Source organism: Leuciscus leuciscus (genome assembly GCF_965113295.1).
Source record: "Leuciscus leuciscus genome assembly, chromosome: 5".
Taxonomy (NCBI): domain Eukaryota; kingdom Metazoa; phylum Chordata; class Actinopteri; order Cypriniformes; family Leuciscidae; genus Leuciscus; species Leuciscus leuciscus.
In genome coordinates, this window is record NC_138729.1 from 11304870 (window position 1) to 11329339 (window position 24470).

The 24470-nt window shown below is 35.3% G+C and overlaps 3 protein-coding genes and 1 long non-coding RNA gene across 6 annotated transcripts; 2 read left to right on the top strand and 2 right to left on the bottom strand.

The window, feature by feature from the left end:
* The first annotated feature begins 4230 nt into the window (after positions 1-4230).
* On the top strand, positions 4231-11617 carry crfb12 (cytokine receptor family member B12). 2 transcript variants are annotated; one of them, XM_082168639.1, is made up of 9 exons: positions 4231-4452; positions 5506-5949; positions 6379-6491; positions 6696-6825; positions 7360-7547; positions 7663-7811; positions 7945-8092; positions 8863-9002; positions 9996-11617. In XM_082168639.1, the coding sequence occupies exons 3-9, from the start codon at positions 6431-6433 to the stop codon at positions 10590-10592; spliced, it is 1413 nt and encodes a 470-aa protein (XP_082024765.1). In that variant the 5' UTR covers positions 4231-4452; positions 5506-5949; positions 6379-6430; the 3' UTR covers positions 10593-11617. The 2 variants fall into 2 exon arrangements, with proteins under 2 accessions (XP_082024765.1, XP_082024766.1); XM_082168640.1 differs by having other exon boundaries at positions 4234-4452; positions 7363-7547.
* A 506-nt stretch (positions 11618-12123) lies between these two features.
* On the bottom strand, positions 12124-20801 carry bicdl2 (BICD family like cargo adaptor 2). 2 transcript variants are annotated; one of them, XM_082168641.1, is made up of 9 exons: positions 19427-20796; positions 17749-17964; positions 17411-17527; positions 17128-17274; positions 14510-14656; positions 14233-14307; positions 14012-14094; positions 13721-13835; positions 12124-13203 (listed from the first exon to the last, which is right to left on the bottom strand). In XM_082168641.1, the coding sequence occupies exons 1-9, from the start codon at positions 19688-19690 to the stop codon at positions 13027-13029; spliced, it is 1341 nt and encodes a 446-aa protein (XP_082024767.1). In that variant the 5' UTR covers positions 19691-20796; the 3' UTR covers positions 12124-13026. The 2 variants fall into 2 exon arrangements, with proteins under 2 accessions (XP_082024767.1, XP_082024768.1); XM_082168642.1 differs by lacking the exon at positions 14510-14656 and having other exon boundaries at positions 19427-20801.
* Positions 20802-22092: 1291 nt separating this feature from the next.
* mia (MIA SH3 domain containing) lies at positions 22093-23739 on the top strand. The gene is made up of 4 exons (XM_082168647.1): positions 22093-22252; positions 23023-23156; positions 23329-23439; positions 23547-23739. Exons 1-4 carry the CDS (start codon positions 22123-22125, stop codon positions 23568-23570), a joined length of 399 nt encoding a protein of 132 aa, XP_082024773.1. The 5' UTR covers positions 22093-22122; the 3' UTR covers positions 23571-23739.
* Positions 23740-23844: 105 nt separating this feature from the next.
* On the bottom strand, positions 23845-24457 carry LOC309498125. Its single transcript, XR_014205859.1, has 2 exons — positions 24314-24457; positions 23845-24176 (listed from the first exon to the last, which is right to left on the bottom strand). It is a non-coding gene; the product is annotated as an uncharacterized lncRNA (long non-coding RNA).
* Between the last annotated feature and the right edge of the window lie 13 nt (positions 24458-24470).

Consider the following 24470-nt stretch of genomic DNA (forward strand, 5'->3'; position numbering starts at 1 on the left):
GGCGCTGTTTTGTTTATGCTCAGAAGGCTGCTTTGCTGTGTGTTCTCTTGCAGTCTTGTCATCTCGACTTCTAAGCGTCTTTGGGCTTGTTGTTTGGGCTTGCCTCATAAAATGAGACAATTTATGACGTTAATAATGTAAACAGAGTTAATAAAGGCAGTTGCCGGATGCAATACTTTGGTTTTATTTTCAAAATACAGCATTTGGACTTAATTTATTATGTGATCATTTGCTTTTTTTTCATAGAAATATCTGGCAACACAATCTCTTAGACCCTCGACGCAAGGCCGGTGTGGAAAGACCTTTGTCAAAATGTGCGAATGAGTCAAGGCTCTTGCCTCTTTCCAGTGCACGCAGAGAAGATAGACACATCTCTGATATACATGTTTACATACATCATAAAGAAATAGTTATTCAGTTTGGTTCTGTGCACACACTGCATTAAAATTTGTAAATGCAGCTGTTACTTGAATTTTCGGGAGTTCATTTGGTTGTAGAATGCGTTTGTCGACACTCCCATAAATAACTGTGTGTGTGTGTGTACAGAACTGGATTAAGCACTAAAAGGTGAAGTGACAACAAAATTTTGCTGCAATGTGATGAATGTAGACTGTTTGGGGTGCTATGTCTACTTCTGGTAGGGGTTGATTTTTATTAAAACTAAGAGATTTCAACTTTTTAATTTTTGATATATAAAGGACTCATTCAAACGATCTTGGAGACTTTTACCATGTCCTCGTCATTTATTTTTGCTAAAATAAATGTCACTTCTGTAGCCTATTGTCAGAAGTATTGTAGACACGTTGGCTTCAGATTTATATCTTAATATCATAGTAAAAAACTGCTGGAAATAAAGAACTGAGAGGATGTATTCTGTCAGTATTCATTATTTTTGTGAGGAATTCTATAAACTGAATGGTCACGAGAAAGTCTGTCAAACCACAGGTCAGTTCCATGAGTCACAGTCACAGATACAGGATCATTTTAATGAAAGAAGTGTTTTACATTGCATTCACAAAATGTGAAAAAACTGTGAAGAGACATGACAAAAAATAAAGGTGCAAGATCAAAAACAATCTAAAGGCCCGTACACACCGGGACGAATATCGGCGCGCGTTATTCGCCAGCGTTTTTCAACGCGTTTTTTGTGTTCACACCCAAGCGATTTTCGCTGACGATGAGCCGAGTGAACATGCAAATTCATTCCCTGACATTAGATGGCGCTTAATGTAAAACAGAAATACAATACCACTCCATAACAGTATATACTCTGCAATACCACTCCATAACAGTCTATACTCTGCAATACCACTCCATAACAGTTCTCTTTTAACAAGATTTTTGTAGTCGCTGTAGCGTTTGTCATATTGTTCTTTATTCCGACACCAACAGCTCTACATTCATCTTGCCTTGCATCTTCCTCGTCATTTCTTCCCGGCAGTGTCTGTCTATGGGCAGTGTAGACTCTACTTGGTGTATATCTTCTTCGCTGTTACGTATGTGTGCTCGGCAAGACCGTTTTGTGTTTGAGCGCCCCCAAGTTGTGTTTTACTGTAACTTCAGAAGCTCCAGACATGTGAGCAAAAGCGGCAATCTCATTGGTCGGATAGTTTTTGACGCGGCGCGTCAAACCAAAAAAACGAACCTGAGGCGTTAAAAAAAAATTACGCTTTTACGCGTGGCGTTTTTCGCGTCGGTGTGCACACTCACATTGGCGCCCTTTGTTTAGTCACGAGGCGTTAAACGTCGGCGAATATCGCGCGCGAAATTCGTCCCGGTGTGTACGGGCCTTAAGGGTACATTTACACAATGATGTACTAAAAATGGAAAAATAATTCCAGACGACAATGTTGTCAAAATGATCCCCGTTCACACAGATCCGCGAAAACGTTTAAAAAACACTGTGTTATGCTGCCAGGCCAGTAGTTGGCGTTGTCACTGTGTAAAAAACGTGACGCGCCTATAGACTGAACACGTAATACGCATGCGCACGACTTCATAGTTTTCACAAATTTGCATTTTTGACGTTTACATCGGGAAGATGGCGATATCGTATTAAAAAATGTGCACTTTAAAAACCATTTTTAAAAGCTTGCGTTTTCAGGCCCCCAAAACTTTGTCATGTAAATGAACCCCCAAAATGCATAAAACAGTGTCGTGTAAACAGCCCCTAAAACAGAGGTCTTCAACCCTACTGCTGAGGGCTCACTGTCCTGCAAGGTTTTTTCCAACCTGCTTCAGCACACCTGCCTGTGTGTTTACAAGCGACCCTGAAGACCCTGAATAGCTGCTTCAGGTTTCGTTAGATTGGGGTTGGAACTAAACTCTACAGGACAGTGAAGTCCCCATGGAGCAGGATTGAAGACCTCTAAAATACCTGAAATAAAAAAAATGCATTTATTAATGATAAAAAAAAAAACGTATCCCAATGAAAGGAAGTTGTTAGGATCTGTATTTCAATTAGTTGCTGTTCATCTGAACAATTCATCTCTCCAGGGGATGCCTAACAAACTTGCCCGCATTCTCCACCAATAAGATGTTGGGGAAAAAACACACCTTGACTCCACAAAGACACCAATATGCTCAAGTTTACTGAAGACAAAATTCGACACACTTCCAAAGTTCATAGAAATGAGTAAGAGGATCCTGCCTCAAACTAACTTAGAATAAAGAAACACTTGTACTTATAGGCATATGGATAATCAGTCATTCCTGCAGGTACAAAGTACAGATAATTTGAGCATCTTCCAAATGTGGGCCGTTTCTCAATACTCTTTTGGGGTACTGTTTTTCACATGCTATATAGTAGGGAAGTATTAGATTTCGGATGCATGTGACTTGATAGACTACAGAATTAAAAAGAATTCAGTTTTGTGCTAGTCTGATGAGATTCTCCAGCATACGATCCATTTCATTTCTCTGCACCTCTTACCCTCAATCTTTCCAATCATGATATGCTTTTCCAGTTATCTTTCCCTTCGAAAAACACAGAGTTACAAAATGTTGCAAAATATGCTTTTTATTCATATAGGTTTTATTGTGTGTAGTTTCAAGATCATATTAAAACTAATTTTGTCAAATTATCCAAAAGAAACTGAGATAGTTGACATAGTGACTGAAAAAGGACATGGTAATGGTCATCACCAAGTGGGTTCCTTAAAGGGTAACTATATGGGTGAATGCAAATTTGTTGTATCTTACATATTATAATGATAAAGTGTTTCCAAGAAATAAAGTCCCAACAAAAGACGATTAAAAATCTCAGTGTTCCTGGAAATAAAATGGAAGAAAGAAGCCCAATCACAAATAAATGGACGGAAGACCGATCAAAAATAAATGGAAGAAAGTAGACCAATACAGTATGCAAATATGACAAGGACGTAATTACGGTCATTTTGATTTTAAATTCGAATTATATAATTAAAAAAAGTATACATTTTCAAATGTAATTTTTTTTTTGAATGACTCTCAAAAATAAAGGTTCCAAAAAAACAAGAATTTCTTAAAAGAATAATTTTTTCTTAGTGTGAAGATTATTTTAATAATCTAAAGAACCTTTTGTGGAGTGAAAAGGTTCCATGGATGTTAAAGGTTCGTCATGGAACCTTAAATTCCCAATAAAGAACCTTTATTTTAAGAGTACATGGTTTATAAAAAAAATAGAACACCTAAAACTGGCTTCTTTTGGAGAAAATTCTGTTGGCTGACAAAAATATACAAACTAACTGCCAATTTTTTCCAGAAATGTTAGTTACTTTGTATTATCTCCAAACTCTTGTCTAAAAACAATAGCACACTTGTGAATATATGGACAAATCACAGCTGTGCTGATATTAGTTTACAATAGACTTGCACATGCATTTTACACTTTTGCTTGTGTAATATTGCAGAAAATTGTGGAAAAGAAGAAACAAAATGTTTGTGGAACATAGTTACGCACATTACTGCATAATCACTCACATTACTACATTATTTTTTTACTGCAATAGAAAAAGAAAAAAAACTCACTGTAAAATGTGGATGTATCTTGTTTGTCCTGATTTACCTGGGTGGAATTATTCCAATTTATGGCATTATAAAGTATTTGCATGTATATATGTAATGCAGAGTGTTTCAGAAACAAGGAAGAGGAGGATCCAAGTGCAGTATGGCAGTTTATTAACAAAATAACAAAATAACAAAACCAGGCAACAGGGGACAGGCAAAAACCAGAGTAAATCCAAACACAAAACATTCACTAAGGACAACACCAGACAAAGAACATGAGAAACACTTGGGTATATACACTCAATGAGAGATTGGCAAACAAGACACACCTGGGAACAATCAGGAACAAATCAACAAGAAAAACTACAAAGGACTACAAAACATGGCACAGAACAGGAAATAAGTCCACACAAGACAAGGGGAACACAAGACAGGAATCATGACAATATACAGTATCTCACAAAAGTGAGTACACCCCTCACATTTCAGCAAACATTTTAGTATATCTTCTAAAGGGACAACACTATAGAAATGAAACTATTTCTAAAAAAATATTTTAGAGTGGTCACTGTACTGCTTGAATAGTAGTATACATATATACATGTGTCCTCTGAAAATAACTCAACATACAGCCATTATTGTCAAAATAGCTGGCAACAAAAGTGAGTACACCCTAAGTGAACATGTCAAAACTGTGTCCATAGTGTCAATATTTAATGTGAGCACCATTGTTATCTTGCACTGCCTTAACCCTTCTGGCCACGGAGTTCACCAGAGCTCCACAGGTTATTGTTGGGATCCTCCTCCACTCCTCCATAATGACATCATAGAGCTGCAGGCACAATTTGTAACTGCTCTAACAACATTTTTTACAAGATACATACAAATTTGTATGGTCCTGTCAAGCAGACAATGATGAATAGGACATGTGGCTTTGCATGGTTAAACGATATACAGCTATTATTACTTAAGGTGTACTCACTTTTATTGCCAGCTATTTTGACAATAATGGCTGTATGTTGAGTTATTTTCAGAGGACATGTAATATATACTGCTATTTAAGCAGCACAGTGACTACTCTAAAATATATCCAAGTTTCATTTCTATAGTATTGTCCCTTTAGAAGATATACTAAAATATTTGCTAAAATGTGAGGGGTGTACTCACTTTTGTGAGATACTGTACAATAAACATATAAATAAGTAGTAATAAGAAGTTCCTGGCAATGGCAAATAAGAATATTTTAATCATTTTAATATTCTAAGGATCAAATAAGTACCCTTTATTTTTATTTATTTTTTATTGTCTGCTGTTCCTTTTTATTAAGAGTTTTATGAATCTGTAATTTAATGTTAATCTGTCCCATTAACATTTTTTTTTTTTTTTTTTTTTTTTTTTTACTAATCATGTTATCCAAATGCATAAGACCCCCTAACATTTTTTGTTTAATTACTTTTTTATTTTATTTACATTGCACTTGCACTTGGATCACTTATTATTGTTATGTGATTGTAACAGAAGCATGCTGGGTGGAGATTGATGAAGAAGACAGGTGAGATTCCACAATGGAGACTGGAACAACCTGTTTGCATGTTCCAGGTAACAGGGGAGGGGCTTAAGTCCAAAATACACCTGAAAAATACAAATAGATCTGTAGAGAGGTCTGGACTTTTTCCTATGCTGTCAGTATAATTTAAACCTGAGGATATATTCTACCATTTTGAGTACTGTATAATGTTTAGACAGAGAATTTTTTTTAAATCGTTTTAAAATTTCTTGAAGGCATATCATAAACGTGACATACTCTCAAGAGATTTCCTGTGGTGAAAGAGTGACACTTTCATTGCTGTTGTATTTGGTTTTGATCATTTGTTTAAACCCAATCTCTGCTGGAGCTTAAGATGGATCTGCTGTCTTTGAGGCCGGTGTTTTATTTATAGAAACAGAGATTAATCAAATGTGGTGAGTATGACTTTTATTGTCTTTAATTAGTAACTGAGGCTTTTACTGAACACATATTGTTTTTAGTATTATTATATTCCTCCTGTTGTTATTGTAATATCTTCTTCTTTTTTTTTTTTTTGTTGTTCTGGCCCTTTAAGTCAAATATGGATAGCACCAGACTAATCATGCCAATTTGCATTTTTCTATTTATGTAATGTTGTATAACCTCATGTTAAATATGGTAAATTTAGTAATGTGCAATGTGAACTAACATGAACAAACAATGAACGGCTGTCTTTTTAATTAACATTAACAAAGATGAATAAATACTGAAACAAATGTATTGCTCATTGTTAGTTTGTGTTTGTTAATGCATTAACAAATGAGACCTTAAATATCAGTGATCGGTTGTAATTGTATGTCTTGTACTGTATAATGTTTTTGCAGGGAAGATTGAGGATAAACTTTCAGCCCTTTTTAAACATGATTTAATGACACGATGACCTGCTTTCTGGCCTGCATGTTCACATTGCTCCAGATATGTCTGGTGCCATCTAAAGGTATACCGTACATTTTTTATGCATCTGAATTGTGACTTGAAAGTCGCAAATGGTAACCTCCCTTCTTAACCTCACAATATAAATATACAAATATATTTTGTTGCACGCACCCTGGAATTGTCGATACATGTTGCCTTGTATAGGCATTCATTTGTATGTTTTGTAATGCTACAATTCCTTTTTTTCTCTCTCTCTTATTTACAGCAATGCTTTTTCCTCCAGAGAACCTAACTGTAGGATTATTGAATTTTAAGGCTACAGCTGAATGGCTTCCTGGACAAGGAAACCCTCCTGGCACCAAATACACCTTGGAGTTTATAACTGCACAAAAAATGTACATACCTTTCATAACTGACTTTTACTCTTTTAATCTACTTTCAGATAAATGCTTTTCTACCTATTGTCAAATTGATTTTTGGGTCGGTTTTTTTTTGTAACACTTTATTTTACAGTGTCCTTGTTACATGTTACATGTACTTACCATAGTAATAACAGTAAATAATGCATAATTACATGCAACAAACCCCCAACCAAATCCTACCCTAACCCTGTAGTAAGTACATGTAGTTGTTTAATATTACTCAGTATTTAAATATATAATTACAAATAAAGTGTAACCTTTTTTTTTACAGTATGTGCACTACTTATAGTGTACTTATCTAAGAAACTTAGAAAATACTGGGTAATATAAGGTAAGTACAGGGGTTAAGGTTAAGTTTAGGAATAGGTTCAGGTTTAGTACTTAGTTATTACCCAGTTATTGTAATTACTGTAATAAGTACATCGTATGTACATGGGGAACAGAACTGTATAAAGTGCTACCGATTTTTGATAATGCTTTATTGTACTCATGAAGGTGTTTTTCAAGCAGGTCTACAGGAAAGTGGATTCGGTCTCCACACTGCACTAATATAACCATACTGAAATGCGAGCTGACCTTTGACCCTCAACCTGATGAGCTCTTTTGGAATTATTTTGTGAGGGTCAAGACCACATTTAGAGGGACGAGCTCCAAATGGAGTACAACATCGAAGTCTTTCCAGCCTTATGGAGACAGTAAGTTCAATTGTATTATAAGTTGCTTTTAAAACGAATGTCATAAATAGTTTTTGTCAAAAATAATGCTCTTCTGAAATGATTGTGCTTGACTCTCTGTTGGATCTTTCTGTAGCTCGTCTGAGTTCTCCGAATTTAACTATCTCAACTGACCAAAAGTCCATTAATGTTACTTTTAGTCATTGGCTGGAATCAAAACCAGGGATCAGACCATTGGAATTCCTGCTATACCTTTGTGGGAAAAGTCCCGCAGGGGAATCAAAGGTAATCAGCTAGAATATTTGTTTCAATGTACCATATCCGCTTATTATGAAATTTCAGAATGTTCGCAATTTAGAATGCATTACTTAATTGAAATGAGTCCATATTTTCTTATTATTTTTATTTTTTTGGTAAGTGTGTAGTTCCGATATCAACCTCAAAATCTTCCTACATTTTCCCTGATGTGCCATCTGGCAAGAACTACTGTGTTAGTGTTTCTGCCAGTCATCAACTCGCCTCAAAGAACAACAACTTCAACACCACCAAATGTATCTTTCTACTAGGTAGATATTTTTATATATTTCTTTTTACAAATACAGCATAAGATCATTTTTATTTATTGGAGTCAGTAAAAAACACAATCAACTCTGATGTATAAGTCATTTCAACTTAAATTACATTAAACTAACTTTAAAAAATGTTGAATATTGTATAACTTATAAAAAAAGTGAATTGCTTAACTTATTATGATGAGTTAAAGCAATGAAAAACCATATGTTGTCATCATTTATTGATCATTTAATTGTTTACAGTGTAAGATTTGTTTTAGATAGAAATTAATACTTTTATTCAGCAAGGATGCATTAAATTGATCAAAAGTGACAGTGAAGGGTATTTATAATGTTACAAAAGATTTCTATGTCAAATAAATGCTGTTCTTTTCAACTTTCTATTCTTCAAAGAATCCTGAAAAAAATGTATGATGCTTTCCACAAAAATATTAAGCTGCAAAAACAGTTTTCAATAAAAATAAGAAATGTTTCTTGAGCAGCATATCAGCATATTAGAATGATTTCTAAAGAATCGTGTGACACTGAAGACCAAATAAATGGCTGCTGAATATACATTTTTGCTATTACAGAAATAAATTACATTTTAAAATATGTTAAAATAGAAAAGAGTTATTTTAATTTGTAATAATATTTAACAATACTATTTTTGATCAAATAAATGCAACCTTGGTGAGTGTAATTATTGACCCCAAACTTTTGAACAATTTATGTATGCATATTTCTGCTGTATATATGCTAATGTGTCTTTTATGTTCTTAAAGATTCTTCTAGAAGCTCTGTGCTAATGGTGTGCATTGCGGCCATTCTGCTGATTACCTTTTCAACTGGGATTGTTGTGATTTTTGGTCGTTTTTACAACACAAGGCTTATAATCAGGAAACTCGGCATTCCAGATGCCTTGGTATGTATTGGAATAATTCTGAAGCTCCTTAAACTTTGTATATGTATTATTTTGATTTCAGAATTTAAGCTGCATTTATCATTAGTTATATGAAAGTAATTCACTTAACATTATTTGATTGAGTTTTTTGAACATGCACCTTCAAACATATTTAATAATTATATATATACATTTATTATGAATATATAGGCTCCAAAAGTTTTTAAACGGTTAATTCACACAAAAAAAATGTCTGAATTTCATTGCATTATTTACAAAATATCAAACCAAGTGTATTCTGCAAACATATGTCAACACCATTGCTGAGTATTTTCTCCTTAAAACTGCCCTGAACCAAAGACAGTCTCAAAAACACGGTTTGAAATCGCTGGTGTTTCTGAGGTCACAAACTACCTTATAACCAATCACGTCAACGTGTGAATGTCAACAAGTGGATCTCTGAGCTGGTGTGAGTGAGTGGAGGCAGCGGGGCTAATCTGCATATTCATAGAACCACGGCAATGGGTGTAGAGAGTTACGTTCAAGCTATTTTAAAGAAGGATTTTTACAAAATATGTCATTTTGGTGATCAAAGATGGGGACTCTAAGTAATAAACTTCATGCATAATTGAAAAGAATAAGTTATGTGAACTTGACAATTACAAATAATTAAATTTTTTCAATTACGCATGGCTTATTTACTTTTGAAAGTGACTTCTTTGTGAGATATGCTTCATACATTGCTAAAGTATTGACAATAGACATGGAAATGGACTTTTTTGCCCATGAAATTTCTAAAAGATTTTGTGACCACACCTTAAGATTCGAAATACTTTTTGGGGACACTATATATGATGAATATTTATGAATAAACTGTAACTCTAATAAGGTTCCAATTGTTAACATTAAGTTAACTAAACTTACATGAACAAACAATGTGTATAATAAATAAATGCAATGCATGGTAGAGGATAATTATCATTTACAATAATAGTGTTTATATGTCCTTTACAGATCATTTTTCCAGGAAATAATTGTGTCCTAAAACTAATCCCTGAGGAATTCCAAACAATTATACAAACCTGGCAAAAATCACTAACGGACAAAAAGGACGGTGTTTCTGTCTCAAAGGATTCCGAGGATGGCTCTCAGTTCTACCATCAGAGGGAAAACCTCCTAGAGCAAGATGAGGAGGCTGAGACGTCAAATCAGCGTTATAAGTACACAACAGCTACTTATTTGGAACTTAGTGAAGGAAGTGAAATATCCGAGAAGGATGTTGATGATGATGATATGCATCCAGTTACCCCTGCGTCTTTATGTAATTGTACTTCAGAATCATCCAAATTTCTACAAGCAACTACTGTGAACACTTTTGTGAACTCCGAGATGGATATATATTATGCAGCGGAAACTCCCTGTTCTTCTGACGATGATTGTGAAATTGAAGTGCCTGCTGAAGAGGAGGAGGAGGAAGAGGAAGAGGAAGAGGAAGAGGAAGAGGAAGAGGAAGAGGAGGACGAGGAGGAGGAGGAGGAGGAGGAGGAGGAGGAGGAGGAGGAGGAGGAGGATGTCTACGAGTACGAACCAAGGCATGATATAAATTGTTAATGAACTGGAGGTGACCTTTGGAATAATGAACAGACTTCCAAATCTCCACAGAGTATGTGATGGCCCTCAGAGGATATTTTAACCCAGGTGAAGTCTGCAACCAAATTCAAGCAAAAAAGTATCCACCTTCCACCTGAGCAACCCAAGCAAACATGCAAAACTTGGTGACGGCATATTCGGAACATCAGGGAATAACACTTGAGCAGACACTGGCATAGAAACTAAATCTGGGGTCTGTTATACCTGGAGAGAACTATGCGTTAACATTCCCTTTTCTCTCAATGGCAGTTCAGAGTTCAGAACTCTCTTCTGCATCAGGAACTCTTGGAACTTCCATATATCATGCTCTGTACATGAAGACCTGTTTAGACACTTAAGCTAAATTCTGTATGGTAGAGTAGAAGGAATATGTGACATTTGGCCCTTGCTGGTTAATGGCCACTTTGTCGCTTATATTGCCCAGCTTTGAGTTGAGGTACTACATTACCATTCTGTGGCACCACTGCGAAAATCCCCTTTTGGAACATTTATTTTAAAGAGTGGGTGATGTTGAACAGATTTTGGACTAAGGAAAGCATGCCTACTTTAGAAATAGATGGAGCTGCACATTCTGCAGCACGTCACAGTGACGCAACTCATTACGTGACTAACTATTTTGTAAATAAATTGCCGTTTGGAAACGCTTTGTTGACGGATTCCAGGTGCTACATGAAGCAACTGATGATGCAGTGCAATACTTGATTGACCTGAACCATTGGACAAGTGTATCTATTGTGTATTCTGTGTTGAAAATCATACAAAACGCATACCATAATTGAAAATTATTGTGTGCGTGTATATATATTTACACAAAGTGGCTTTCAAAAGTCTGAGACCACTACGGTGAAAATGTTTTTGTTCCAGCTTTTAAATGGACAAATGTTGTATTTGAATGTGGTCTTAGACTTTTGAAACACTATGGCCTGGTTTTTACAGACAAGGCTTAGATTAAGCATTTAAGTAAGTTTTATAAACATGCCGTAGAATTTTTTTTTTTACTGATGTTGAGTAAAACATAATTTTGCATCTTGAGACAAAACAATGGCACTGAAAAATTGTATGATTTGTCAGCAGAAGTTGCTTTCAGTTAAAACAGCTCAAACATGCATTTTAGGCTGGGACTATTTTAAGCCTAGTCTGTGAAACTGGGTATATAAGGTCTTAATCTTAATTCCAAACTTCTTCAAAATCTAAATTACTAGAAAAAAAGTCGGTGGTCACACCAAATATTGATTTGATTTAAATAACAGAAGTTAACTGGGAAATAAGAAACTTTGGTAAAACTTTACAACAAGGTTTTATAGTTAACTACATTGGCTTACATGAACTAACAATGAAAAACACTTCTAAAGCAATTATTAATCTTAGTTCAAAATAATTTTTATATTTACTAATACATTTGTAAAATCAAAAAGTTGTATCTGTTAACATTATTTAATGGACCTGAGCTAAAATAAACGAACAATGAACAGTTGTATTTTTATTAACTAACGTTTACAAAGATTAAGAAATACTAACAAATGTATTGCTCCTTGTTTTTAGCTAATGTTAGTTGACGCATTAACTGATGTTAGGTAATAAGACCTTATTGTAAAGTGTTGCCAAAACTTTTAATTTCATTATTTTTGAAAACACCCTCACAAGCACTTAAAAATGGTGTAGTTCTATGGGATTCTCAGTTTCTTATGTCTCGACTCGATAATACTGAGATCAGATTTGTGTTTGGGCTATACCTTCTGATTTAAGATTCTTTGTTCAAACAAAAATGTCACTGAATTTTTCACAGTATTTGTAAAAGTAATGTTTGTAAATTGAAAACTGATATCCGCTTCTGGTACACTAACACAAAAGATAACCACGCAATGTTATTGTGCCAGCTTTATTTTCATGTCATCTCCTTCCATACGTATGTGAATGTGTTTATGTAAAAGGTATTATTATCATTGGTCATTATGCATATTGGGGCACAGCTCATCTTGTTTGTAAATGAAAAATTTGACAGTTTGAGAGTGTGAAAGTTTTGTTTACATGAAATAATACTGACTGTAATGCTGCATAATCCTTACTGAACGCTGCCTTTAATGGTGCTAAGGAGGCCATTTATTTTATGGTTGAAGAATAATTAACCCCTCATATAAAAGAGTCAAGAAAAACACTGATAAATGCTATACATTTATTTTTGTTTATGAAGTTGCAAATAAATATATTGAAAACATAAATATGCAATAGTGCTACTTTGGAGTAAATATAATTGATTTCTTTCTATTTACACATTTGGGTGATTTTAAAGATTATTTACCAATTGCCATTTGTAGACAAAAGTGAGAAATATCTCACTAATGTCTTCTGTTCCCTTCTTTTTCCATCTCTCTTTCCTACTTTTTTTGTCCTCCAGTCAGTCTCCCCCAAACAGAGTAGAGAAAAACCCTTTCCTTCCATCTTCCCCACGTACACGCAGTGACTTGGTGGTGCGCGTGCCTCTTTGAAAGCCTGTCTGTTCTTTTTTGTTTTCCTTTTCCTTCTCTTGTTGTTGGAGTTCAACCTGATGATAGATCACCATACGCATGTCCTCCTGGAACAGAGCAAAACTACATTTTACATACTGTACAGTATAATAAATAATTAATAAATGCATGCAATGCATAGCAAAGGTAAACTATTATTTTACAACAGTGATTTTCAATCCAGGTCCTGGGGACCCACCGCTCTGCACATTTTATATGTTTCTCTTTCCTGACTCACTTCAGTTCAGTTGATGAAGCTTTTTGATGAGCTCATGATCTGAATCAGGTGTGTTAAATAAGGAAGGAACATACAAAATGCGCAAAGCAGTGGGACCAGGATTTACAATAATACAGTGTTTGAGTGTCCTTTACAGTTTGGTATTTCAGGAACTAAAAGGGTCCTAATACTAACCCCTGAGGAACTCCAAACAAATGCAGTGAAATGTCAAGGACGGCTCTCTGTGCAATGCATAGTAGATATACATTTTCTAAATGTTCTGGGTGGTTTCTAGAGTGTAACTCTTTACTAACAAAATCCAGTAGACATATCAAAACTGAATCAGAAATCAATTGCATGTTACCAACCTGCCAAGACTCAACTTCCTGTGACAGTGCCACCTTGTGTTTGATGGTGTTCAGAAGCTGCTGGTTGAGTGCATCACGTTCTTGCCGGGCCAAAATGATCTCCTCTTCCAAGGCACTAATGGGTGAAAGAGAAGGAAAACATTGAGTCTGTTTCTAGCTGACCACAGACTATTATGAAAAATTTATCCCATTCATAACAGATCATTAGCTTATCACTTTATCTCTGGAGTGACGTAACAGAGAACAAAACCATGTAGATATAGATTAAAAGCACTTTGATCCAGTTCTCACCTGTAAGTAGGTTTACCAGTACTGTTACGAAACGGCTTTACCTCCTCCCTCAGCCCTTCTAATTCAGTTTCTCTGGACTGTAGCTGATGAAAGAACAAAACATCACATATCACCTTAGATGAAAACTCAGTCTATAAGCATGCATTGATGTCCTCTTTTATAAGTCGCTTTGGATAAAAGCATCTGCTAAATCCATAAATGTAAATGTCATTGAAGCTAACCTCTTTCTGTAACCTATGAATCTCTTCTTCTTTTTCTTGCAGAATGGTTGAATGGGCTAAAATGGTTTCTTTAGCCTATTGGAGATAAAAATCACAATCAGTCAGCAGAAATAGAAAATGGCCAGCCTAATCTAAAAATAGAGCTGGGTCAGGAGAGAAATAAGCACTTACATGATTAAAACCCAGTCAATTCACATAACTGTGCTCTAAACATTTGCTACAAGCTAAGTTGAAGCATGCACACCAATCTTTTCACTAAGCAGGGGTTGAGAGCTACCTGGCACTGTTGGATCTCACTCTGAAGTGACAAAGGGAAGCAGGTAGCCTCCCCCAGACTGGCCTCTTCTCCCAAGGCTTGAACCCTTTGCTGTAGGGTACGGTTGACCGTTCGCAGCTGAAACACTGTGCTGTGCTCCTGTTCCAGCTGTGAAAGAGCCAGAGACAGCCAGGCTGAAACTCTCTAAGGGTGACTGGACTCTGACCAGCAAAACCTGACCAGCAGTCAAAGCTGTGCCATGAAACCTAGGATGCCCAATTCCCAATTTACATTCTATTAAATTAAGACCAATAGTATGCAGGACTATATTTAGTTTAACTCTGGATATAGTGTACTATATGGCTACCCTGACATCTGTGGATTTTCTAACGCCACATCCAAAATCGACTACTTCTCTACTATATAGTCTGCAAAACACATTATGCAAAAAGAGTAGTATGTCCGAATACATAGTAATTAAAAAACAGTAGGCGAAAAGTACACAGATGACATGCTACTTCCTCCAAGATTCGGAAGTGTGCATTTGATGGACACTTTACTATCTTATTCGGCTACGGGAGAGGATTTATGTATAGCAGTGAAGTGACGCAACTGAGGCTGGTAGGTCAAGTGACAGTAACAAGATGTCAGATGTAGTACGTCTAGATTACATTCATAGTACCCATATTTGTACTATATAGAACACACTTTCAGTTTTGGTTTAAAATACAACATAAAAAATTTTTTAAAAAAAATGAAACATTAATTATAATCCCTTTTTTTATTAAGCCCTTTTATTTGTGCAACGAATGAATGAAGTTGCCAAAAGTCACAGATCTAATAGTTATTTTTTCCCATCCCAATAATTGTCAAGGTTAAAGGGTCAAGGTTTGGCTGGTTAGCATAGTCCAGTTATCCCTTGCTGCAACATCTTTTCCCATTGACATCTATATAAAAATGTCCATATATTCAGACTAAATAAAAACTTCTGCAAGGAAAATACACTATGGTTCAAAAGTTTGGGGTTGGATTTTTTTTTAAATGTTTTTGGAAAATGTCTTGTGCTGAGCAGGGATGCAAAAATAAGGTGCAGAATAAAACATTACACATTTTAGGAGATACATCCATAAGTTTTTAATTTTAGACGTGATTGGTTAAAATGTTTTAAAATGTATAAATATATTTCTTTTTTTTTCATTATTTTTTTTTTTGTGTGTGATATTTTACAATGAATTTTATTGGGTTATTTGGGTAATTTTTTATTTATTATTATTATTAACAATTGGCAGTTGTGCTGTTTAATATTTTTCATGATTTTTGGATGAATAGAAGGTTCAAAAGAGGCTCAAAACATAGATTTGAAAAGCTTTACTGTCAATTTTTGATCAATCTAATGTATTAAAAAGCTTTATAATAAGGTTTCATTTGTTAACATTAGTTACCTACATTAAATTAACATTAACTAAGAGTGAACAATACTTCTAAAGCAATTATTATTCTGAGTAAATGTTAATTTCAACCTTTACTAATACATTAAGATCAAAAGTTGTATCTTAACATTATTTAATGCACTGTGAAATAACATTTTTTTATTAACTAACATTAACAAAGAAATGCTGTAAGAATATATTGTTCATTGTTAGTTCATGTTAGTTATTGCATTGACTAATGTTATTACACGTCTCTGTGGAATACTTGATTCTGATAGTTCAATCGCACCATCCAGCAGTATTTTATTCCCCGGTAAACCGGTAAAAACCTTTTTATAGTCTATGGTAAAAACTGATAACACAGGCTCATCCGGGTAACTGACGTCAGTGTTATACGCTTGCTAGGAACGGTTTTTCTTCAAGGAAGTTTTGCGTTTGGTGAGCTAATAAAATATTAAAATTCAAATCAATATTTTGTGAACAATTATTGAATCATGTCATCTGTGTATCGAGGACCCGCTCTCTTGTTTCACACAAACGCAGCTGCTGCCATTTTGCAACGATTGCTTGTACAGTTATCTATTTTAAGATAACAAATAGGTGCGATTTTAAAACCGTTTTATCTCAAATCTACATCTCTTATCCCCATAATTATTTATGTGGAAAAATGTTGTGTAATAAGTGGTATGACTGTACCGTATCCCTTAAATGTCCTTCTAGTTTGAACTTGCTGCTTTCTCCGCAGAAGCTTTGCATTTTAAGACCTAATAAAATATTTCAACTCATGTCAATATTTCGTGTCTAATTATTATTTAAGTGGCAAGTTAAGAATAAACCCCTTCAGAGTGATGCAAGACACTGATCAAGTACATTATCCATTACATAACAAATGAGTACTGATCCCAAATTTTTGAACGGTAGTGAATATACATGGCTGATATTTCATCATATTAAACTAGATATTTTCCTTGTGCTTCATTCTTTTTGGAAGACTCGTGAAATGTACTTCCCAAAAGTACTGGTAGTGGGTGTATGTAGATGAGGACCTGGTGCAGCTTCACAAAATGCTATAATATAGTTATTATGTTGAATGTAGGGTGTAGGGTGTAAATAATGATTATATGTGGCATTTATATGACTATTACACAGAGATTCCCTCTCTTCTTCTGCTCTTTACTCTCCTGTCATCATCAGGCACATCCTCCTCACCTCAGTTTTTTGATCTTTCAGGCTGGTCTGTAGCTCATTCACCCTCTCTCTCAATCCATCCCTCTCAGATCTCAGCCGGTCATTGTCTTCTTGAGTTGAATTCAATCGTTCATCAATACGAATACAGCGCTCTTTCAGGACCCTGTTCTATGGTACAAGATCAGTGAAAAATAATAGACAGAAACAGTGAATCAACATGCAGTCTTTTTTGCCATAAATCAAAGTTGATAATATCAAAATATCAGCTGATTTATTCAACTTTTTTGTCTATACATGTCTTTACCTCTGCTTGCAGACTGTCCAGTCTAGCAGAGCTTATAGATTTGTTGAAACTTGAATCCTCCATTTCTTCTCTCAAAGCACGAAGCTCTGTGCGCAAAGTATGCTCTAAAGTCACCGCCTGGAAGAAAGATAGAGGAAGGAAAGGGTTTACATGTAGTCGAACATGACATGAGACAGATAGCTAAACCTACTGATCTACATTCCAGCCCTGCATTTAACTGTATCAGTGTTTCTACGTCACTAGACATATTTACCCACTACAGCTGAATGCCTCTGAAAAGATTTGCAAGAAGATGTTTAAACCAGGAAACTAGGGAATTAAAGCTTCTGATTGGTCACCTCTGCCAGCTGTTCCACAAGTTTTTGGTTGTGGTTGGACAGCTGAGTGAGCTGCTCGCTCTCCTCACGTCGCCGGTCACGACTCTGAACGTGTTTTTGTTCCAGCTGCGCACGCAAGGATGTGATGTCATTCTGTAGTTCTGCTTCCCGCTGACTTGCCTCGAGGTCCCGCACCTCCAGACGTCGCTGCAGCACGTGTTTCTCCTGTTGCGTAGCCTGTTGCACATCAAACTTAGTCATTCACACACTTTAAAAGAGGTATTTACTGTTGTTAAGAAAATCGATGCAGAATCATATCTACCTAAATGGACTTCTATGCTGAAATGTTTATTTTGAGGTTCTTGAAGGTATTTTTTTAATGTGTATAACGTTACAATAAAATAGGTTCTATTAAAGTTCCCCTGTGGTGAAAATCAAATTTTTAATGTTGTTTATATGTCTATGTGGTGTTTTTAATATATTCTAAGACAAACCATGTGCAAATTCATAAGTCAACACCATTGCTGAGTATTTTCTCCTTAAAACTGCAGTGAACCAAAGAGTCTTAGACCCGGTTTGAAATCGCTGAAATCACGTCAACGAGTGGATCTCTGAGCTGGTGTGAGTGAGTGGAGGCGGGACTAATTTGCATATTAATAGAAACGCGTATACTAAATGAGGCAAGGGTGTTGAGTTACATTCAAGCTATTTTAAGGCATGACGAAATTTTTCAAGAAAAATTCAAAATTAAAATAATAATATTAATAATAATATGTCATTTTGGTGATCAAAGATGAGTTTTAAGGGAGCAAAAAAGGGTTCTGCTGTTGTAAGAAGCCAAAACACTATTTGGGACCCCACACAAACTCCTTCTGAATGAAGAGCCACCATAAACTATAACTCTTGTCGCTTCATATGTCATAATTTCGATATGCAGGAAATATTAACACTCAAAATCAATAGTGTTTCAGTATTTTCCTCAAATATATTTATTTCTTGTACTTCTTTTCAGGCAAGTCCTCTAGTAGACTATTGCCAGTGTGTTTTAAGACATTCTTTATGCTACTGTTCAAATGTTTGGGTTCTTACTGACTAAAAGTATAAATTTTTCTTTTTAAGTACTGACACCACAATTTTTGAACGGTAGTGTATATCTAATCTATAAAAATATTTTATATAATTCTTCCATTACATAATTAAGTGTAAAAGTAAAAAAAAAACTGTTTAGATTGTATACCAAATAAGAAAATGGTGTAAACTGGTAACACATTATATAAAAATAAACAAGGTAACTGTATAGGCTTAAGGTCTGTTCACACCAAGAACGATAACTAAAGATAAATATATCAATAACTATATTATATTAGCGTCCACACTGGTGGACGATAACGTTCTGTTTTTATAAGTGAGCATCCAGTTACTGTGTTGTCTCCTGCTTTAAATGCTTGAACTTGGTAAAGTCGGTGGATTCTGATTGGCTTGTCAATGTTTTTTTTCCATTTTTTTTTTCATTTTATCAGCTGGAAAATATCATTCTGAAAGTGATTCCAACAATAATCATTCCTCTCTGTCATGATTGTTTTAGCTGTGATGTGGACTTATTCACAGAATTAGAATGATTATTAAAACTTATAGTTATTGTTATAGGGGCCTTTATAGAGTCTCCATCTCTTTTGACCAAAGTCATCCTTATTCATACCTCCATCTCGCTTTCCATCTGCTCTATCTGAGCAGCCAGCTCCACGTTTTTCTCCAGCAAAGCTTGGCCCATCTCAGCCGCCAAAATCAGGTCTTTTTCCAGCAGAGTAGGGCTGCTGTCATCCTGAGGTGAGGCGAGAAGATCATCCGGTCCTATTGTAGGAGCCATGATCCGGTGACTGGAGGAAGAGAGTGAAGAAGAGAAGGGGAAGAAAGAATCCTCCAGGATGGGAGAGGGCAGGTTCTCTCTCTTGGATGTAAACATTGGTTCGTCCCTTGAGTTCACAGCTGAGCAGGACTCCTAGTGACCGTCCTGATAGTCAATCGTTGTTTATCTGCATCTTTCCCAGTCTAAATGCCTGGATTTTCTTTAAAGTAAAAAAAACAATGTGTTACTCTGTGAACCTGACACCTGTTATGTTCTTCTTCTTGTGAAGTTTGTAAGTTGATTTTGTATATCCTTCAAAAACGGATCAACCCTAGTGTGTGTCACATGTAGGGTGTACTGAGGCTGAATGTTCAGCCAAGAATGGAATCATCAGTTAATTTATTGTTTGCTTTATCTTGAATCGTCCGTATAATAATTCTCCCTATGGACAAAAACATGTTGGAACAGGTGACAATTGTGTTGGAACTCACCTTGAAATTTATGACACAATGTAGATAGGTGTATTCATTTACAATATCTAATCCTCCTGGACTGTAAAAAGCTTGGATTTCTTCCCTACATGTGAGTCCTTCCTTATAAACAACACATTATCCAGAACTACCTTGGAGCATGTCTATTGTTGTCTAGGAGATTCTTTTGTAGACATGACCAACATAACAAAGTGTCAGTGTTTCTCTCACATTCCAGTAGTCATTCAAGACTCCTCAGTGGCCCAGTGACTACACCCCTTACAATTGGCTAAACAGGTTTTAGAGAGCACAGGTGTCTGAGACATAGGTGACTCTGACCTCCTTAAATCTAAAATGCCGATATTTCACCACCATTACATGTAGCATAGCTGAAAAGTGTTTTCCTGGAAGAAGAAAAAACAGGCTTCTTCTCTAATGGAGGATGCATAAACATGATGACATTAGATGTAATGTAAACCAGAACCTCTGGTTAAAGTGGTTATTATTAACATAATATATTAGCCAATTTTATGACATTGAAATTGTTGAATCAACTACAACATTAGTCTACTGTCGTGTCGTGTAATTAAAACAACCCAAAGAGTTCGTATCAATTCACTGCAAGTAAAGGCTTATTTAAAAGATTTCAGAATTTGAAAGAATGTGTTATATTCAAAATCGTTTTCTTTTAAAGTGAGAAAGCGTCTGCTTATAGTATAAATGTCCCTATTGACTATTTAGAACAAGTAATGCTTTGTTTTTCCTACCTGGGAAGTTCCTGCTCCAAACTTGGCTCGAAAGGTGACAGGGAGGTACTACTAGTCGCCTTGGAAGCGCTGTTGCAAAATTAATTTAGGCACACCTTCTCATTGCGTCATCAGTTAATAGGAGGAGCCTAGTACCAACAAACAGGGAAGGTGTCACTAACGTCAGGCATTCAGGTGAGATAGTTTGGAACTAAAAATAAAACACCCAAACACATACTACACTTTATCCCTGAATGTAAATAATATGGGGAAAATAAACTATAGTTTATATTAATTTTAAAAAAAGCATTAATTTAGAAAAATAGAAAAGCTGTATTTTAATGTTTTTATATACTTTTATCTTCTGTAGCTTTATTTCTATTATCTCATTCTATTATTATTTTTTTCCTGTTTATTCTACCCCCTGTAGTACACACACGTTTGTGAAAAAAAATAAATAAATAGGGCACAGTGTATTAATAAGAAGGAATTTTCCATATAATAATTCGATCGTAATTTCCAGTGTCAGATGTAGTAATTCTCAGCATAAAAGAAGCCATTCAGGGGCTGTTAGGTAATCTGCTCAGTGCTGCCACTTTGTGGTTAAAGTCACCCACTTCGTTACACAACTTCACACTGTTGCAGGTAAACCAGCTGCCAGTTATTAATGAATGGAGATGATCAAGAATCATATAAAGCTCACTTAAATTGAGCTTTGTTGGATTGATTATGATATTCTAATGTGATCCAAATATGGAAATGGCTCAGAGAGACCATAAGGAATGTTTTGAATCAAAGTGAGTGTTGATTTTTGCCACTGTGAAAGGATGGGTTGTTCAAACCCTGGCGAAGGCCTCAGTCTCTGAAACTTGGCGCTATGGGACCTGTGGCCTGGCTGTGTCCCTCACTATAGTAACAATGAACTGAGTGTGGAGTCAGATAGGATTAGTAATATTTACACAAGCGAGAGCCTGTGAAACTTGCAGCAATGCTTCCTGTTTTCTATACTTCATATTTTTCTCTTGCAGAGCCTGAATGAAGCTAGTTACAGCAATGGGCCCTGCTCTGAATCTTGACTTATAAGACAAGAAAACCTTGTTAACTAATTATGTTTGCAATGAGTCATTTTTTCCTTAAATTGTTCAGTAAAAAAAAAAGTTAAATCACTTGTGTACTATGTAAGTAAATACAGTTAATCTGAGTAGAGTGTTACTGCATTTTTTCCAGTTATTATAGTCTACCTTCTGAAAAGGGGAGGGGCTTGGCCTCAACTGGGCCCCTCCCACTTGAACTTTAGTCCTATTCAGACAAATTAAGAATCAGACACACAGAGATGGAGAAACACTGTACTAACTGGACTCTTCTCCTGGTGCTGTGTGGCCTCCTGCCACTGGCTTCTCAGGCCGGCAGGCAGATGCCAAAACTCTCGGACAAGAAGCTATGCGCCGATTCAGAGTGTAGCCGTGAGTAATGCTAACCAGCAAATTTTTGCTTGTTTAAATTTTTGATTGTTGCATCGTCTAAAAATAATCAATAAATTGTTACTGTGTTAAATTTTTATGTAGGCCAGTTGTGCACAAGAAGAAAAAAAAAAGACTTAAAAAAAACGATTTGGTTTATTCTCTAATTTTATTGTTGACAAACAATATGGACATATTTATTTCCTTTGCATTTTGTTATAGTTTATGTGTTATTTATATGTGTAAATAAATTATGTATATATTTTTAGTTTTTACTTTTTTTTACTTTTTATGTTTACTTAAATAATTCTAAAAATGAATTTTCAAAGAACAAGTATTTAATCTCCCAGTTAATATGAGGTCCAAGAAACTACATGCAGAACAATAATTAATAGTTAAATAATAAAACAATAAGTATTCCAAAACAATTTTTTAACTATTTCAACTTAAAAATGTAGGTTCAGTTGCTGCCGTAAATTTTTTTTAAGTATAATTAACTTACTTTTTTTCAACTTAAATTATATTAAACTGACCTGAAAAATTTAGTTGAATCTTGTTTAACTTATAGAAAAAAAGATGAAATTGCTTAAATTATTTTGATTAGTTAATGTAATAGAAAACCATTTTACCACCAGAAAACCAGTAACAGAAAACCACCAGTTGCCATGACTTGATTATAATTTTTTTTTTACAGTGAATAGTTTTAAAAGGAGCATGTCACACTGACTGTATAGGACATTGTGTCAACTACACATCTGGTTGTGTATTCACAGATCCCATTCTCATCGCTAGAGCTCTGCAGGATTATTACCCGCAAGACTGTCGCTTCATTCCCATCCAACAAGGCCAGTCTGTCTATGTGTATGCCATGCTGAAAGACCGTGGGAACCTCTTCTGGGCTGGTAGTGTAAGTACAGCATAGCCTATAACAAGGCCGATCTGAATTGCAAACATCTCTATCGCAATATTTTAATCACAGTATTCAAATCCACGATTGTCTTGTAATGTGTGCAAAAACAAATGCTTTCCCCTCTGAAAATGAAGACACAAAGTGTAACAGAAGATAACTGTTTGTGAAGGTCCAAGGGTCGTATTATGGAGAGCAGGAGGCTCGTCTGGGATTCTTCCCCAGCAGTGTTGTTGAAGAGACGCATGTTTTAATGCCTGCTGAGGTTGAGGTCAAGACTGATGTGCGTATCTGAATTTTTTGTTTATGATCAACAAAAACAAAATTGTTGCACAAACAAATACATGAAGGGACCTGTAAGATTCATTTACATTCTTTTTTTCTTTTCAGAAATGGGACTTCTACTGCTATTAGGATTGTGTGATGCTTCATCTGGGATATAAACAGGATTCTTGATTCCACTCTGCACATTTGTTATCTCTACGCTACTCAACTATTCAGATATGGAAAACATACAGAACAGTGACTGTAGACTGTAAATGCTTATTGATGCAATAGTTTGAATAAAACTGAGCTGCTGCTACTTCTCTTGCATGTGATCAGTGTTTCTTAGTATCACCTGATGTTTTGGTAAGGAAAGTTCTGAATGAGAAATAAAGAGAAAATCAATTATTACTCAACCAGGAAATGATTGCATCTGCCTTTAATGATCTTGATAAGTCATAGCAGCAGGTACAGTATTTGGTTACTAGCATAGTTGCATCCAGAGCTGTCATAAAACATGTTAAATGTTATTTTTAAATTACTCACACCCTAATGTTATTTTACGATACTCACATAATCATGCACAATAAGTGAATACTAATGAATGCAAGCAAATATTAATTTAACCCCCCACAAAAAACGTAGTGTTAAAAAAACAACGAGGTTGCCAATTGCATTCAACGATATATTTATATCCAGTGAGGGGCTAGATAAGTTATTCGTTGGTGCAGTCTTCAGAGAAACCCATGCGACCTTCTACAGGGAGAGAAAGATTGCAGAAAGACTCAATAAAACTTAAAAACATGACACCTAGCATCTGGTTATGGTACAGTAAGGTTAGCTATTTAAGTGTTGCTCACGTTAGCTAACTATTATCAAACGATAAACATTACCTATAACGCGCTACATAGAATATAATTAATGACTATATTCCTGGGAGGTCAACTAATGCGTTAAAAAAAAGCAGTAATTTCATCAATTTACCAACCAGCGCACTTGAAAAACAATAAATGAAATGAATGGAGTTTAATGTATTGTTTGGAAATTGGA